General features: G+C 40.6%; 1 protein-coding gene across 4 annotated transcripts in view; it reads right to left on the bottom strand.

The window, feature by feature from the left end:
• Positions 1 to 15,809, bottom strand: part of ST3GAL6 (ST3 beta-galactoside alpha-2,3-sialyltransferase 6) — a 46,206-nt gene that overhangs the window by 8,521 nt on the left and 21,876 nt on the right. For 2 of the 4 annotated variants that reach the window (XM_061453878.1, XM_061453881.1), the window contains exons 3-8: positions 15,646 to 15,714; positions 14,294 to 14,371; positions 11,353 to 11,456; positions 9,963 to 10,026; positions 3,364 to 3,459; positions 1,080 to 1,266 (exon numbers count right to left, since the gene is read on the bottom strand). In XM_061453878.1, coding sequence (XP_061309862.1) covers positions 1,080 to 1,266; positions 3,364 to 3,459; positions 9,963 to 10,026; positions 11,353 to 11,456; positions 14,294 to 14,371; positions 15,646 to 15,714 — 598 coding nt within the window. The remainder of the gene's footprint in view (positions 1 to 1,079; positions 1,267 to 3,363; positions 3,460 to 9,962; positions 10,027 to 11,352; positions 11,457 to 14,293; positions 14,372 to 15,645; positions 15,715 to 15,809) is intronic. The other 2 variants (XM_061453880.1, XM_061453879.1) reach the window with 2 other exon arrangements.

Genomic DNA, 15,809 nt, shown 5'->3' with positions numbered 1-15,809 from the left:
CTGCAGCAGCAGAGACTGGGGCCAGCTGCCTGGAAAACAGCTTTGCAGAAAGGTCCCTGATGGACCAGCTGTATGCCCCAGAGGCAATAAACGCGAATTGTGTGCTTGGCCACATTAGTAAGAGCATAAGGAACACTTAGACAGATGTTATCATTTTCAAAGCACTTTGCACTGTGCTTTTCTGAGATCTCACAAATGCTGTTTTGGGTTCTCCCCTTTTGTGCAAGTGTCAAACTTTGGCAAGCTCAGCAGGCAGCCATTAAAATGGCCAAGGGGCCAGAGAGCAGGGCAAACAAGAGGGTCTGAGAAAACTGTGTTTATTCAGCCCATCTTAACTATTTGGTCAGGGTTTACAAAAAGAGATAGCATCAGACTCTTTTCAGATGCACACAGTGAAAAGATGAGAAATTCTTTCCTGTGAAGGCACTGCAGTACTGAAACAGACGTTACAGAAATATCCCTGGAAATACTCAAAATTTACCTGGACCATGCCCTGAGAGCCTGGCATGGCTTTGAACCTGGCCTTCCTTTCTTTCAACAAGGTTTTGGACTAAAGACCTCCAAAGAGAGGTCCCTTCCAACATTATTCTGCAATTCCACCAAGTGTGCAGGATAAAATATTCTGGGAAATGGCTGGAACATGCATGCCATAATATGAAACAGTGCTAGGAAGAGGATAAAAAGTTATCTTGAAGAGGAAAAGGGATGAGGAACTGATTAAATATTTGTTCAACTATACTGTTCTGATCAAGTATACTGATCAAATATATTGTTCAAGGTCAGGCTGGACAGGGCTTGGAGCAACCTGGTCTAGTGGAAGGTGTCCCTGCCCGTGACAGGGGGTTCGGAACTGGATGATCCTTAAGGTCCCTTCCAACCCAAACCAAACCAATCTATGATTGAAATACTTGTTGTGAGAAAGAGGCCAGAAACATTTATGGGAAAGGGATACTGAGTAGACTGACTAGGAGATCCAGTGCTCCTTCCAGCTAGGAGGACTAAAGTTCAAAGCAAAACAGGTATTTTGAATGAGAGGTGTGTGGCAAGCTGAAGCAAAGTGCATGAATAATTAAACTCACTACTTTCTGACCACCCAGTATCTCCCAAAGCCACTTCAAGTCACGTGGTTTGAAGACAATGAGAACAACAGTTGTATTAGGGTCGTAGTGGATCGGATCTGAGAAGATGGATTCCGGGTAAGAAAGGCGGAAAGTCGTCCTCCTCCCAACATCATCTTCATACCCTATAACAGGGCCATTATTCATTCTGCAAAGGACAGACACAGAGATAGCAATGACCACCCTACCCACAACCTTACTGTGCACTGGCTGGCACACACGTTAGTCTGTTGGAAAGACAGCATGTCCAGGTACAGGAGGGCTTGTTGGCCAGCATTTAGTTATTACATTACATGGTGGATGAGCAATTATCAGGTACACTCACCTTCTAACTCTGAGGGATCAAGCACGCATGGGAACTTGGCCAAGATGGTTTAGAACACAATCACACAATTGCTTATCACGTGTCACTTGAGCAGACAGCCTTCTGATTTGGCTCAAACACAGAAACTAGAGAAGACCAAAGAGAGTATCTGGCTTGGAGAATTACCAATTGCTCCATTCACACTACTAGATGATCTGAGTCATACAGGAGGCAACTGAAGAATGTTCTAATATTCTTCACTATCTACAGCATAAAAGAACAGGGATTATGACTGCATACCTGATGCTGATACATCTTTATGTCTGCCTTTTTTGTCTGCTTGAGGGGTTTGGGGTGTTAAGTCTCTGTTGTTTTTTTTCGTTTTTAAATATTACTTGCACAGCTGCCACTGCTTTGGGATACAGCAGATAAATAAGCAGTGAGCAGGTGGGTCAGAGGGGCTACATTTAAGCCTCCGCCTTGCAGTTTCTGCTTGGTAGGTGTGTTGTGTATTCTTTGGAGAATTCAAGCAGTCCCTGTATGCTCCATCTTTGCCAATGTGACTGACTTCTCAGCATTAGAGGCATGCTGCTTAGAAACAAATGTTTGTAAAACAAAGTATGCAGACAAGGGAGTATTTCAAAGTTTTATCAAAAGTCATCATGAAATACAGAATGCAAACATGACCTCTTTGTTCCTTCACAGTAAGTAAATGCGTACTGTATTTCTGAAGCAGTTTTGAATTTAGAAATGTTTTTAAATGTGTAACAGTAGTCTACACAAAGATTTCCTTTTTAAGAAGAGTAGACAGATCACTGAGGAGCCCAGATACTTGAAATAGGTTTAAAATAATCTCTGGAGCTTCCATGCATCATCATACTACAGAGAAAATAAATGCAAGGCAGGTTTTATTTGTAAAGCACAAAGCTGGCAGGCAAGAGAAGCTTCCTAAGAACAAGGACATTATCTGGAGTCTGAACTTTATAAGAGGAGCTACAACTGAAGAATTCCATGTATTCATTTCCACCTTATCTGTGTTTTCAAATGCATGTCAAACCCCAGGCTTTGTATACAGATTTTTTTATGGTAATGCCTGATGAGTGAAACACGACTATGAAAAAGAGCATTAGGACTGATGGGAAAGTAACAAAAACAAGAACACAATGTTGAAGCATGAAGCAGACAAACTGAAACGGCAGCTCAGATTTTAGCAAAAGAGGGCTTCGGTACACTACCTGACCGACTAAAGGCAGAAGGGCTGTTTAACCAGTTACCATCTCAGTTCTTGCAAAGGAGAAACTGATTTATCTTTTTCTTAATGCGCAGAAAATTGTTATAATTAGCCAAATACTGAATTTTCAGTTTGCTTGGCATTTGAGCTTTTTTCCTCCCCTCTCCTTGCCTGTTCCTCTCTAAGCAGTTCCCCAGTTTCCCCAGCCCAACCCAGTCTTCTTCAGGGCACAGCATTCTCTGGTCTGTCAAAGCATCTTATAAACTTCCAATGTGAACTAACATGCTTGAGAAAAATGGGCAGACATCAACATCATCCTCCATGCATAAACATTTAATTCACTCCAAGCAATGCACAAACCAGCACAGGGGTAAGAGGTGTGGTATGGAAGGTCAGAGGCAGAGCTGCCCAGGATGATGCTCACAGCAAGGGCCACGTGCTTGGACCTATCCCTGATGGCAGCATCTTGCACATGTGTATCTCTGTACATGAGTCAGACTTACCACCCAGTGATCTCTCCTCCCCTGTATCAGTCAATCTGTGTAATAAAACACTGATCCATTTTTTCCTAATTTTTTTAAATGAAGGCTGTGACAGGACAAATAAACCAATCAGTTTTATACATTTGCACTTGTATAATAACTGAACTCTAAAGCAAAAGTTTGTTAATTCTTTGCATGTACACAAAATGAAAAGGAGATACCATTTACCTGATTATCACATCATATGAGTCAATTTTCTCCCCTAATGTCTTATTTCGAAGTACTCCTCCATTACCGACCACGACACAGCGGTGACAGGCGATGCTGTGGAACAAACAGAGCTTTTAATATGCATGACTTCCTTTGCTTCATGTTGCTTTTCATGAGATATTTGCATTTAGCTGGCTTTTTTACTAGTGGAAATCCTGTATCTTTTACACTCCTTGGCCTTTACAGGGTACTCTCAATCCTTTATCATACACTAAGGCTGCTCTCAAAAAAGTAAATGCAGTTGCATTATTTCAGGAACTGCCAAACTTGGAAATTGGCTTCTCTGAAGTAAAACCAGTTTTATACATGTTCTTCTTCCAGTGGTTTGCTGTTTAAGATATCTAACCCAGTTGGTGATATGGGTAATGGCCGTTAGATAAATTATCTTCCACAGTGCTTCAAACTTGTCCCAGTCTGGAGGTATACTAACCAGGACAGAGTACGTCTGAAAAAAATAGCTCAAATTAATGTGCTTCTGCCATACTTGTGACAACTTCACAAATCTAAAGATCTCTAACATAAGCTAAAGCAGTAAGATTTATGTTCACAATTTACCTTACATGCCTCTGAACTGTACGTGTGCAAAACTTTAGCCCAATGACACGCACGATGGCCATTCAAATACTGATTTTTCTCCTTCTACTTGAAAGTGCTGCCTAAGCATGTACTAAGTGCATGCTGTCACGACTTAAGAAGGATATACTTAATTAAAAGTTGCATTCTCATATGACTAGATACAAATTAGACACAAGAAGTATATAAAACACTGTGAGCGTCAAGTTAAATCTTATACTACATGCAACCAGAATAGCTATTCCTCTCAAATTTAGAGTGTTCAAAAGCACCCCAAAAAGGCATCATGAAAAGCGTAAACTTACAAAAAATAGATTCTAAAAGTAAGATTTCCTAAGTTCTCCCTCGTTTTCCAAGTGCATCTTTCACTCCCTACTGTCTTATTTTAATGCTAGTAAAATGTGTGCTTTACTTAAAATAAAGAAAAAGTGCACAGACAGGCTTGCTGGTTTTTTACTCAAGAGAATAGGCCTCTTTTGGGAAGGTTTACACCAAATGTATTAGACTGCAAACTCCTTCTTACAGGACAAGGACATCATTTTTCATTGTAAAACTGCTTCTTCATTTAGAGCATTTCGGCTGCAGCAGGAACAATGGCAAAATAAAAAATTTGGTATTTTCTTCAGACACAAACAGGCTCACAGCTTACTGGGAATGAGTCATCTCCCAGCATCCCACTCCCACAGTTCTTCAAGCAAGCAAAAGGCTCTTTTCTTACCATAGGGCACCTCACGACTATCCCCCAAATACTATAATCTGTATTAAATGCCCAGTGTGTCACTTTATGAAGACTAATTAATATGTTCCTCCTCAGGCAGTCCAACTTGTTTTTTCAGCTGAGAGTATTGTTCAACATCAGTGAAAATAGCTTGTTCCAGCCAAGACCAGCCAACACCTCAAGGTACAAAGCAGTTCCCTGTGTCTCCTACAGAGTTAATGCAGTTACGCTGTACTGCATGTGGGCTATGGGAAAACTGAGCCTCACAGTAATGCTGAAAACCTGAAGCTTACAGGAAAGGTGAAATGTGAATAAATGCCAGAGATAGAAGGCACTGCATTTCAAAAGAAATGCTGGGATGGCACCTTCTCGCCTGCTGCTCCAGAGCCACATCAGCAGAGGGAGTTGCCTCTAAAAAATTTATACATACATGTAAATATATATTTAAATAGTGCTGCTAAACACAGCTTTTAGGGTGGTGTGACATGTAAAAACCTGGCATACCTTTCTCTAGTGTTTCCTGTGCAGCTTAGCAGAAGCCAAGCATTCATAAAAACATTTCCAGCTAATACCACAAGTCTATGTGACTCAGTACCTCGGAAATCAGAGTGGTGAAAACCTGTTCCATCAATGTTCAGATGCCAGAAAGGGACTCTTCATCAGGGACTATGGCAATAGGACAAGAGGTAATGGGTTTAAACTTCGAACAGGGGAAGCTCAGGTTAGATGTAAGGAAGTTCCTTACTGTGAGGGGGGTAAGGCACTGGACCTGTGGAGAGAGGAGCCCATGCCAGAGCAGGTTTGCTGGCAGGACTGGTGACCCCAAAGGGACCCATGCTGGAGCAGTCTGTTCCTGAAGGACTGACCCCACGCTGAAGCAGTTCATGAAGAACTACAGCCCATGGGAAGGACTCATGTTGGAGAAGTTCATTCAGAACTGTCTCCTGTGGGAGGGACCCCACACTGGAGCAGGGGAAGAGTGTGAGGAGTCCTCCCATAAGGAGGAAGGAGCAGCAGAGACAACGTGTGATGTACTGACAGCAGCCCCCATTCCCTGTCCCCTTGTTGCTGCTGGGGTTGGGGATGTAGAGAATTCGTGAGTTAACCCCAGGAAGAAGGGATGTGTGTAAGGCGTTTCAATATTTGTTTTTGTCATTATCTTACTCAGACTTGATTGGTAATAAACATTGAGTCTGTTTTGCCAATGATGGTGACTGGTGAGTGATCTCCCACTGTCCTTATCTTGTGATAGAGTGGCTTTGGTGAGCACTTACCATCCAGCCAAGGTCAACCCACCTCGGCTGACTAATACTACTTGGATGGGAAATTGAATTTGATTCAGAATTTGAAGTCTGATTATGCTTTCAAAGTCCAGTGCCCTTAATAACACACACACTCAAAAACAGAATTATTGGCTGCCTTCAGATAATCCAGAAAGCATCTAACGTTAGTACACGGACTTTTCAAGTGTATAAAGTTAACGAGCAGATCAAGTATTCCTGATGAATTGTACATGAACACAGTCATAAATACACTCAAGCAAATTAGAAAGACCAGCTTTTAATGTCTGTCAAGCTCAGGAAGTCCAAGTGGGCCAACTGAAACAGGAAGTCTGGCACAAATGCCCTCTTGCTGAGCTGTATTTTCTCCTTTGCCCCCCTTCTCTGTATTCAAGTGTACTCAGTTACAATTGTAAGTCTGTGTCCACAGTAACACAGATTTCACTGACAACAATAAGCAGGGAGGGGAATGGTTTATGCTAGCATAAAAAGATTGAATATAATATCACAGAAAACTGACATATTAAATTGAGATAAAGAATATGTAGCCAGGCTGGACTGTATTCAAAGATACTTAAGTTAAATAAACTGACCTGTACTTACTGTCAGACTGTTACTCCCAGATATTTTACCAACCATACTTACAAAGTTTCCTTTTTTTTTTTTAATTAAAAAAACTCCACTCACCCTAAAGGGTGAAAAACACTCTTTCTCCAAATCAATAAATTGGCAAGAAGAGATATAAATTCAGATGTCTTTAAACAACATCAGGTGTGCTACAAGTGAAATGTAACAGACTGAAATGCCTGGAGGTCTAGCTTACAACCACGAGCACAATACTGATGAAAGTGAAAAACAGTAAAACCTCAGTTATAACAATTGCTAAGGGATTGCATTTAGATGTTCAAGATCTACTTAAGAGTATAAATGGACCCTGATGCAATCACATGGTAAATCATCTCCAACATCTGAATGCAATCCCATTAGTAACTCAAACTATTGAACTATTGCCCTATTCACATGGTGTACAAGAGCATCTTAATCTCAAAGCCGGGCATTGCTTTACATACATTGTTTATGTGGTGAAATACTAAAATAAACATTTTCCTAGTCTATGAAAAAAAAAAAAATTTGTTAAATGGAAACGTAGCTTTTAAAGGTCAGCAGGTTTGCATCTTGCACATTCCACTGAAATACTGTTTCACTCAAAAAAGCAAAAAGATGATCTCAACGTCAGCTTCTTTAGTACACACCCCCCATAGTCAGTTGGGGAATGCAAATTATTTCCTCTGAGGTATTTGGTAAAAGGAAGATGCAGAGGTCACATTTTCTTGACTCAGAATTGTGTAAATGCATTTGTAAGAATTCACTGCTGTCGAAGTCCTAAGAGTGCCCAGCAAGTAACCCTGAGGAAAAGGGTAGAGGAGTCAGTGTTCAGAGGTTACTTTGTGGATATACCCTTAGCCTCGAAACCCTTTTCCTACAGGCTATTCCACTGAAGTCAGTGACACTGTTCACTTCCAAAGAGTTTTAGAGAACTGGGTCTTTACACAGTGAGAACACCTAAGTTTGGAAAATGGCACTGTTTGGAAAGAAATCCTTTATAGCTCACACTATGTACAGTTTTACCTAAGCTGCACACAAATACAGCTACGTATACAGCAAACCACAGATTTGGTGCTCATATAACCTAATATTTGTTAAAATACTTCATAGCAGGTTCCCCCAGGAAATGCTTATAGGGAAATTCATTTCGCATTCTGCCAGGAAGGCTGAATTAGGCAGCAGCATTGCAAAGTTGCTCAATAATTCTGTATTACCAGAGAAGGTTGTTAGGATTAATTCCCAAAGTGTTTCACATTTACAAGCCACTGTATCTCAGATAAATGTGTATGTGTAAAAGCTCTTCTTTACTACCGCAGTTCATGCCCTAACAGTGCTATGCACAAAACCCGATAGATCTAGAAAGAACAAATCACACTGAAGTCATTATATTTTTGTTTATACTACTGCCTATTAAATATTAATAGTTCTCATTTTGCTTCAGTACTATTGAACTATATTACTTTTATTAAAATGAAGCATACTTCATGAACCATGAAACATACCTATCTCAGAGAACCTACATTCATTATACCAATTACCTTACTTTTGAGGACAGACATTTCCATTTAAAAGGTACTATGTCGTACTGCAGGCATCACAACAGCCAAAATGATTATAGCTGAACTTGTGATATCAGGAAATTTATAATACGGCATTTGGCATTCTCTTTCAATCTCCAGAAAAAATAATAGCCTTTCTCAGCCAATTCTGTATGAATTTCCCCAATTATTGTACTCCTGATAGAACAGTTTGGGTTGGAAGGGTCCTTAAAGATCATCTAGCTCAAACCCCCCTGCCATGGGCAGGGACACCTTTCACTAGACCAGGTTGCTACAAGCCCCTGTGTCCAACCTGGCCTTGAACATTTCCATGGATGGGGCAGCCACAGCCTCTCTGCTTCTCTGGGCAACCTGTTCCAGTGTCTCACCACCCTCATAGTAAAGGAGTTCTTCCTAATATCTAACTAAATCTCACTTTGTTCAGTTTAAAGCCATTACCCCATGTCCAATCCCTACATGCCCTCATAAGAAATCCCTCTCCAGATTTCTTGCAGGCCCTCATAAGTTACTGGAAGCTGCTCTAAGGTCTCCCCTGAGCCTTCTCTTCTCCAAGCTGAAGAAGCCCAAGTCTCTTTGTCTTCATAGGAGAGGTGCTCCAGCCCACTGATGATCTTCAGGGTCCTCCTCTGGATGTGTTCTAACAGGTCTACATCCTTCTTATGTTGGGTTTTTTCCCCTTCTGCCACCCCCAAGAGTAAACCTGAACATCCTAGAAGTAGACACTAAACACACTGGAAGGAAGGACTATAGTAGGTAAAGAAAAGCACCTAAAAGGAAAACTGGGTATTAAAAACAATTATTTTGCTCATATTCCACCCAAGTTAATTAAAATGTGATCCTACCATTTGTCTTGAAGCAATAATCTTCTATTTGATCTCCTTGATTAAAAAAATCCCCAAATACAGCCAAGCACAGCATTATATGCATTCAACTCTATTAAGAATTCTCACATTAATGTGACATAGGGCAGGTTGTCAGCCTGTTTGCTAGACTGCAAACCTAAAAAGTCATTTGCATCACTTGTTAAACACAGGATTTCAGTATACTTTCCAACTTTACTACCTCCAACAAAATAAAACAAAACAAAACCCCTAACCAAAATAAACCCCAACAATCACACACACGCAAAACTAAACAAAAACTATGGGCAGAAGTAGCTTCTAATCAAGAGATTTAAACAGTACAATCTAATACATAGGAAGGGAGTTATCTAAGGCATGCTTCAATCTGTGCCACACCCTGGTTACTCCCAAAAGGCCAGAAGAGCCTTTCCTGGCTGCTTAGGTCTCCCTTATTCACAGGAAAAGTAAGCTGAGCACACATACAAACAAGGGCATGCAGCAGGCCAGCAAATGCAGCGTCACAGGGATATGCATAAGATTTCTTTTGCTTAGAAACAGTCACTGGTCTGCATATGCTTATCTCAAAAATTATCTAGCTTACACTAATAATGATTCTGAAAAAGGACACCACATTGAACTTTTCAGGGGTGGTTTCACTTTCCTGAAGTATGGAAAGATACTACAGGAAGATGGGACTGCATTCGTTAGCAAACTCCTAATACACTTATGAAAAGAAATCTGTAAGTTCAAGTTCTCTCACAGAAGAATTATTCTTAAATGCTAGTGCTATGTATGTATAAAACCAAACTTACTTAAATCTTGGGATCAGTTACAGATATCAGATAATGCTTGGACACTGTCAATCAGATCTGCATCTTGGCTAATAAGAGCAATTTCAAGATAACACTACTATTTCCTTTTCAGACATTTAATATTTAAAATGCAATTAACAGAAACAGTATCAAATAAACCATCTCACCTGTCATCTTCATTAAAAAGCCCACAGTTCTGCAGTCTTGAAAGGGCTAAACGAAAGAATTGCTCTAGAAAGCAAATATGAAGAAGGTTAATGAAAATGTTCAATGCTTTTTGAGACAAAAATAAGCTTGCCACCCTGACTACAGCAGATACAGCAGTTTTTACACACTGTGCATAAAAAACTCAAAATAAGAACACTTGTCATTTAGGGCCACGAGTCAGTCAATGATGCCAAAGAAAATCAGGGTTGTAGGAGCTCCTCTCTAGGAAGCTTTTCCTGCCCCAGCATTCCCCTGTTGGAAAACAGCAGGGGATTTGTATTCAAAAAAAAAACAAAACAACTGCAACAGTAAATAATCATTGGGAGTCAACTGCATTCCAGTTGACTGGGGTTTTCGGTCTACCCAACTTCAGCTGAAACAGAAGCAGCCTTGACTCAAGAGGGGATGCACAGCCAGAGACAGTAACAGCATTAGGTATCTTGTGAGAAGACATCAATCCAGCCTGTGCCCACTAGCAAAGCTGGGTAGAAGCACTTTCCCAGCTGTCTCACGGTGGGCAGGCACCTGCTGGACACTCAATGTGCCTCAAACTGAGAAGGGGACTCAGCTCGTTCCCAAACATACTTTTTCTCACTGCAGCCCCAGAGATGCAGAAAAATGCATCATCCTCTTTATACTGATGTAGGGCAAATAGAGTCTAAAGCCCAGATCTGCACAGTACTAGGAAGCTACACAGTTCAGTATTAAAAACTCTGGGATTTGAGACTTACAACCCTTTCCAAAAGGATGACTAAGCCCCTTAGGGTCTCTGCCTCTGTTGACTATGCCCTGATCAACACAGGTAGCAGACATGAACAAGCACACACAGGCACAGCAGCTGTGCAATGGCAAGAATACCCCCTGCAGCCACAGTGACACCTCCCCTAGTGGTAGAAGCTAGTTCAGTAAAAGGGAAAATTTGATGATATAACTGCCCCAACCTGCAGACTTCTGCCTCAGTAGGACTCTTCATTCTGATCAGCTTAAGTGTGTTGATCAAACCCCACCATATTGACCCAGCTAATACTTCACCTAGTAAGGTGCTAGCTAAATATCTTTAGCACTTCAGTCCACACACAAATGAAAAGAAGCTGAATAAGCTCCATTCTTCCTCACCTCCACCTTTTTGGAGCTTCTCTGCTAAGAGGGGCAACCCCAACATGGTGCTTTATTTGTTAAAAAAAGGAGGGTGCTAGATCAGAGGGAGTAAATGAACCCACTGAGTCACTGCTAGATACCCCCAAAAGGATTTGCGTTGGTGAACAGGAAAGACCAGAGCCTGAGATTCAGTGGCTTTACATGCCATTTAGGTATTTCTATTTAAAAACAAGGTACATGGAGAACACAAACCTGCTCTCTTTATTCCATAAGGTAGTTCAAACTTATCACTCCCGTGGAACTCCGCCACTCTGATAAAATCATTAGCACACAGGAACGGGTATATTTTGTCAACACTAATGAAAGGGAAAAAGTTTCAAAAATCCAGATTATGTATTTCAATTAGCCAGTAATTCATGCAATTTCTTTTAAAAAAAAAAAAAGCTTTCTTCATCCTACTGCAAGTATTATCAATTTTTAAGAGAAGAAAACTCATGAACACAGGGAAAGAAAGCAAGTGACAAAAGGGAAAGATTTTGTATTTGTATTTGGTGGGTAAAGTGTGAAATAAAAGGACACTCTCACTTTCTCTGCTACTATAAGTTATAAAGTCATTAAAATCACATGATGAAAGCTTAAAACATAAGAACATGTTTAAGAGAACATGTAACCCAGAAAGACAATGAGTAATTTCAGGTTTGAAAAGTATGCAACAGAGGCAAGGAATATTAAGTTCTTATTATATACTGCAATTTACAGAATTGGATTTGAAACAAGGCGTTTTAATTTGAAAATACCATCTCCTGAAGACTTCAGCTTATTTGAGATACATTCCCATTCCAAACACGTGGCTGTATTCACATTAGTAAGTACTCTGCAGCAACAGAGGTATACCCATACAGGAAAAAGAATGGAGTTCTCACATCCACATTCTACACATCTCGGTTTGTTTTTTGTGCTAGGCTAACTCCAGTAGGATGCTGCAGACTGAACACTAGCAGCTGCAGCACAGCAAGTGTGCTCCTTCAGTGCATTTTCTGGCTTAGCCAGATGTCCAAAAGGAGCCCAGACCACATACGCCAGGGTCACCCTGTGATGAGAAGAGTGGCACATGGGGATCACAAGGAGGACTGCCTCAAAAGCACATTCCTCCTACAAACTAGAGTAGGATGGCATCATACCCTATAAGCATCAAGACAGAAAGAATGGGTCAATTCTTCAAAAGACGGCAACCACAGACAAGGGTTCTCTCAGGGAGGCACTCATGTTACCATACCTGCCAAGTCAAGTCAAATAAATGCACAGTAGACCCAATCCTGTCACATGCCATCATGCCATTGGCTTTACCTTGGAGTTAAATAGTCACACACTCACTGAAATGGCTTACTGGAGTGATCCTGAATACCAGGCCTTATATTAAAGTGTTAACACAGGAGTATACAGTCACAGCAAGAGAGCCTAGTGTTGATCATAAATACCCACAACCAGCACATGACTTGTTTCTCTGTGAAGAACATTAATAGCTGTTAAAATAAACCCCTCCATTTCAGCTTTACAAAGCAAGTACCTCACTCTAAGCTCTATGTATTCAGAAGATACCAACAGTAAAAAGGAAAAAAAACAAACCAAAAACCCAACAGAATACCACAGCCCACACACCAAGAACTGGGCCATAGGTTAACTAAGCAAGACCAGCTAACTTTAAGACAACATGCACTGAACACCACCTGTATTAAACGTAGTAACTTGCCTTGCTGTTCAGAAGCAGCTGCTAAGCTTAGACATAATAAATAAATAATGCATCTACTGCAAAGAGATTCTTAATTCTAGCTCTGGTTCCTTTCCAATAAATAATTCTGCCAGGTTAAAAATCCTTGCAACCTCCCCAGGCTATTACCAAAGTGCACAGACCAGCTCTTCAGCTCACACAAACTATCTCTGTAAAGGAGCTGTGGAAATATGCAAGAGATTCTGTTCTAGCTCTGAACCTTTTTTCTTGCTGTGCATCCGAGTCCATCCCTGCCCCCCTTGCTCAGCACCAGAGCTATCCTGCTGAGCCTGACATAGAGACAGCCTGGGCACACTGGGGGAAGTAAGGAGGGAACTAGGACTACTTTACTGGGCCACGCAGCTAACTAAAACTCAAAGACCACAGGACTGTTTTGAGTAGAACAAACTTAAGATTGTTCCATGTTCTTTAAAATAATAATAGCACTGAATCAAAGCCATGTTTTCTTGTACAGCAAAAAAAGCAATGGTGCCTTTACTTAGAGCTTTAAGACTCCCTCAGCCAGGGATCTAAAGATCTTCCCAAGCCTTCCCAGGACCATAATCAATGTCTGCTAAGGCAAAACACAAAGCCAACAATACAGCTTGTCTGCTTCTGGTCCCGTGGTACTTTCTTGACCTCTCATTTAAGACTTGTGCTTCTAATAACAAAACCTCCTATTATTTCCTCACAAAACTCTTGGATGCACTTTTGTGACCAAACACCTCCTTCATTTTGGGTTGAAGCTCTTTCTTTTTTCATATGATCGCTTCTTTACAAAGGAAGCTTTCTATGAGTATACTAAAATGGAAAACATCTACGCACAATTCAACAATACTATTAAAGGAACAAAAGCATGAATAAACTCAAATTTCATTAAAACTCCACTGAAGGGGAAGAATCTTCTATCATTAAAGATTAGATGAATTTTTGCACATTTCATTCTTCACTTTCCAAATAAATAGAAGAAATTTTCAAAATCTCTCTTGATTCCTGGCTGCTACAGAAATACTTAACTATCAAAAACTCTTTTAAAGTGCAGGTTTTTAATAACAGAGTGACTGAGTTTCGGTCTTTGATATGAAGACTTTTTTACATCAAAAACATGGAGCAGAGGGAACCTAAGGCTTGTATTTCAATCATTAAAATAGCTTCACTGTTACTAGCTAGAATATGTGAACAGGAAGTACGTATTTATTCAGTACAGACACCAGCATTTTGAGCTAGTTGTGTGGTATTGCACAGATGCTGATCAGTGGCAAGCTAAACAATTTATGTTGCAACAACCAGGAAGAATAACAATGAAAAAGCTGTACTTTTAGAGGTAAATCGAAATGTGAAATAGGTCAGAATATGTAAATAGCTCATTTCTACCTCAATCAGCACAGACTTTCCTTTTCCCTCTACTTCCCACAGAATACTCACCCCAGTAAAGATTCAAATGCTGGTTTCAGGAGGCAAGTGTCCAGCACATTCCTTCTCTCCACAGCCGTAGGTGGCAGCCTGCAAAAGAAGAATTTCAAAGAAATAGCAGTAATAGGAATCAGTAGCAGCAACAAGGTAGGGAAACTTGGACAAGCCAAATTAGTAAAAGCTAATTACTGAGTTAACACCACACTAAATTTTCATGATTGCCTTTGCATCATAAAGATGGATTTTTATCACTGCAGCATACAATTACTAGCAAAGGCTTTCATCTCATAGCACTGTTCCAAAGGGTCTGTAACCTCCCTCTTCTCAGTAACTATCAAAGAATCCATAACCAGGTGAGATTTCAGACCTACCTGTAGAGAAGCAGGACACCTGGGCTGAATCAATCCTGCAGCCAAATCAGATAGCATCACCAGCACTCCTCAGAGAAAGAGTCTCATTTAGAGTGGGGAATAGAGAGAGTACCACATAGGGTACTCTAAGGAAAGTGAGGTTCTTTAGGCTTAAGTCATTCCTCTCATAAGGCAAAGACATTTCTAAGAACATTCCCACCTTGGTGATTTAGCCCAATTAATAACAAATACAAAGCCCAGAAGGCAGGACAAAGTTCAGTGTGAGCATCTGGGCTTCATTAAAAACAGAAGGATGAAACCACCACACTAGAACCACAAGCCAAACAGACCATTAAGGTTAATTGCTTTTAGTAACCCCAAGTTGTCATGTGAATACATACACTAAAAAAAGCACCCTGTGAAAGGTATCAGCTGGCCAGCTCGTTGCTTTCCAGCATAAGCCTCACAGATGGCATTTTGCAGGATGGCTTCAGAGAGAAGAGGCCTGCTTTTAAATTTTAGCATAGACACTTATTAGTCCCAGAAACCTAATTGCAGGAATTTACTAGCACAAGATATGCTTATACATCCATCCACTTGCACATCACAAGTTAACCACACCTCTGATTTATTAAACTTTAAGTACAATAGCTGCCCTTGTAGCTCTGCTCATTTTATTCAGGTAACTCAGAATTGCAGAAATTTGGAAGTTGTAAACAAATGTCCTTCCATCAATTCACTGCTTGTTATAGACAGTCACTGTAAATGGCCATAAATATTAACCGAACACTGGAAACATGACATGGACAAGCTCCCTTTGTCAGACATGTTACAATTGTGTTCGTAACAGAAACAGCCAACAGACAATAACCAGTACAATAACCAGCTGAATGGTGAGCCTACAGACAAAGGCTACTGATTTTAGTCTCAATGCCTCCCACCTACCCAAAAAACAACCGAGCAACCAAAAAAACAAAAAATCCCACCACAAAAATACTCAACTGCTGAACTTACTGGGTAACTCCACTAGTCTCATAGGAAGGAGAAGCCCTCACAGAGGAAGTCTGTCCATAAAAGCTAATCCTGCAAAAAGGGAAATGTCACAACACTGTGGTTTGCTATAAACAGAAACCACAACAGAAAGCCACTCTATCAATTGTATGCTATAAGCAAGACAA

The sequence above is a fragment of the Pezoporus flaviventris genome, unplaced genomic scaffold, assembly GCF_033815535.1.
Source record: "Pezoporus flaviventris isolate CSIRO_AGI_PZ_B2104156 unplaced genomic scaffold, CSIRO_AGI_Pfla_v1 ptg000015l, whole genome shotgun sequence".
NCBI classification, from domain to species: Eukaryota; Metazoa; Chordata; class Aves; order Psittaciformes; family Psittacidae; genus Pezoporus; species Pezoporus flaviventris.
The sequence above is the reverse complement of the archived record's forward strand: the minus strand, read 5'-3'. Positions and strand labels throughout refer to the sequence as shown.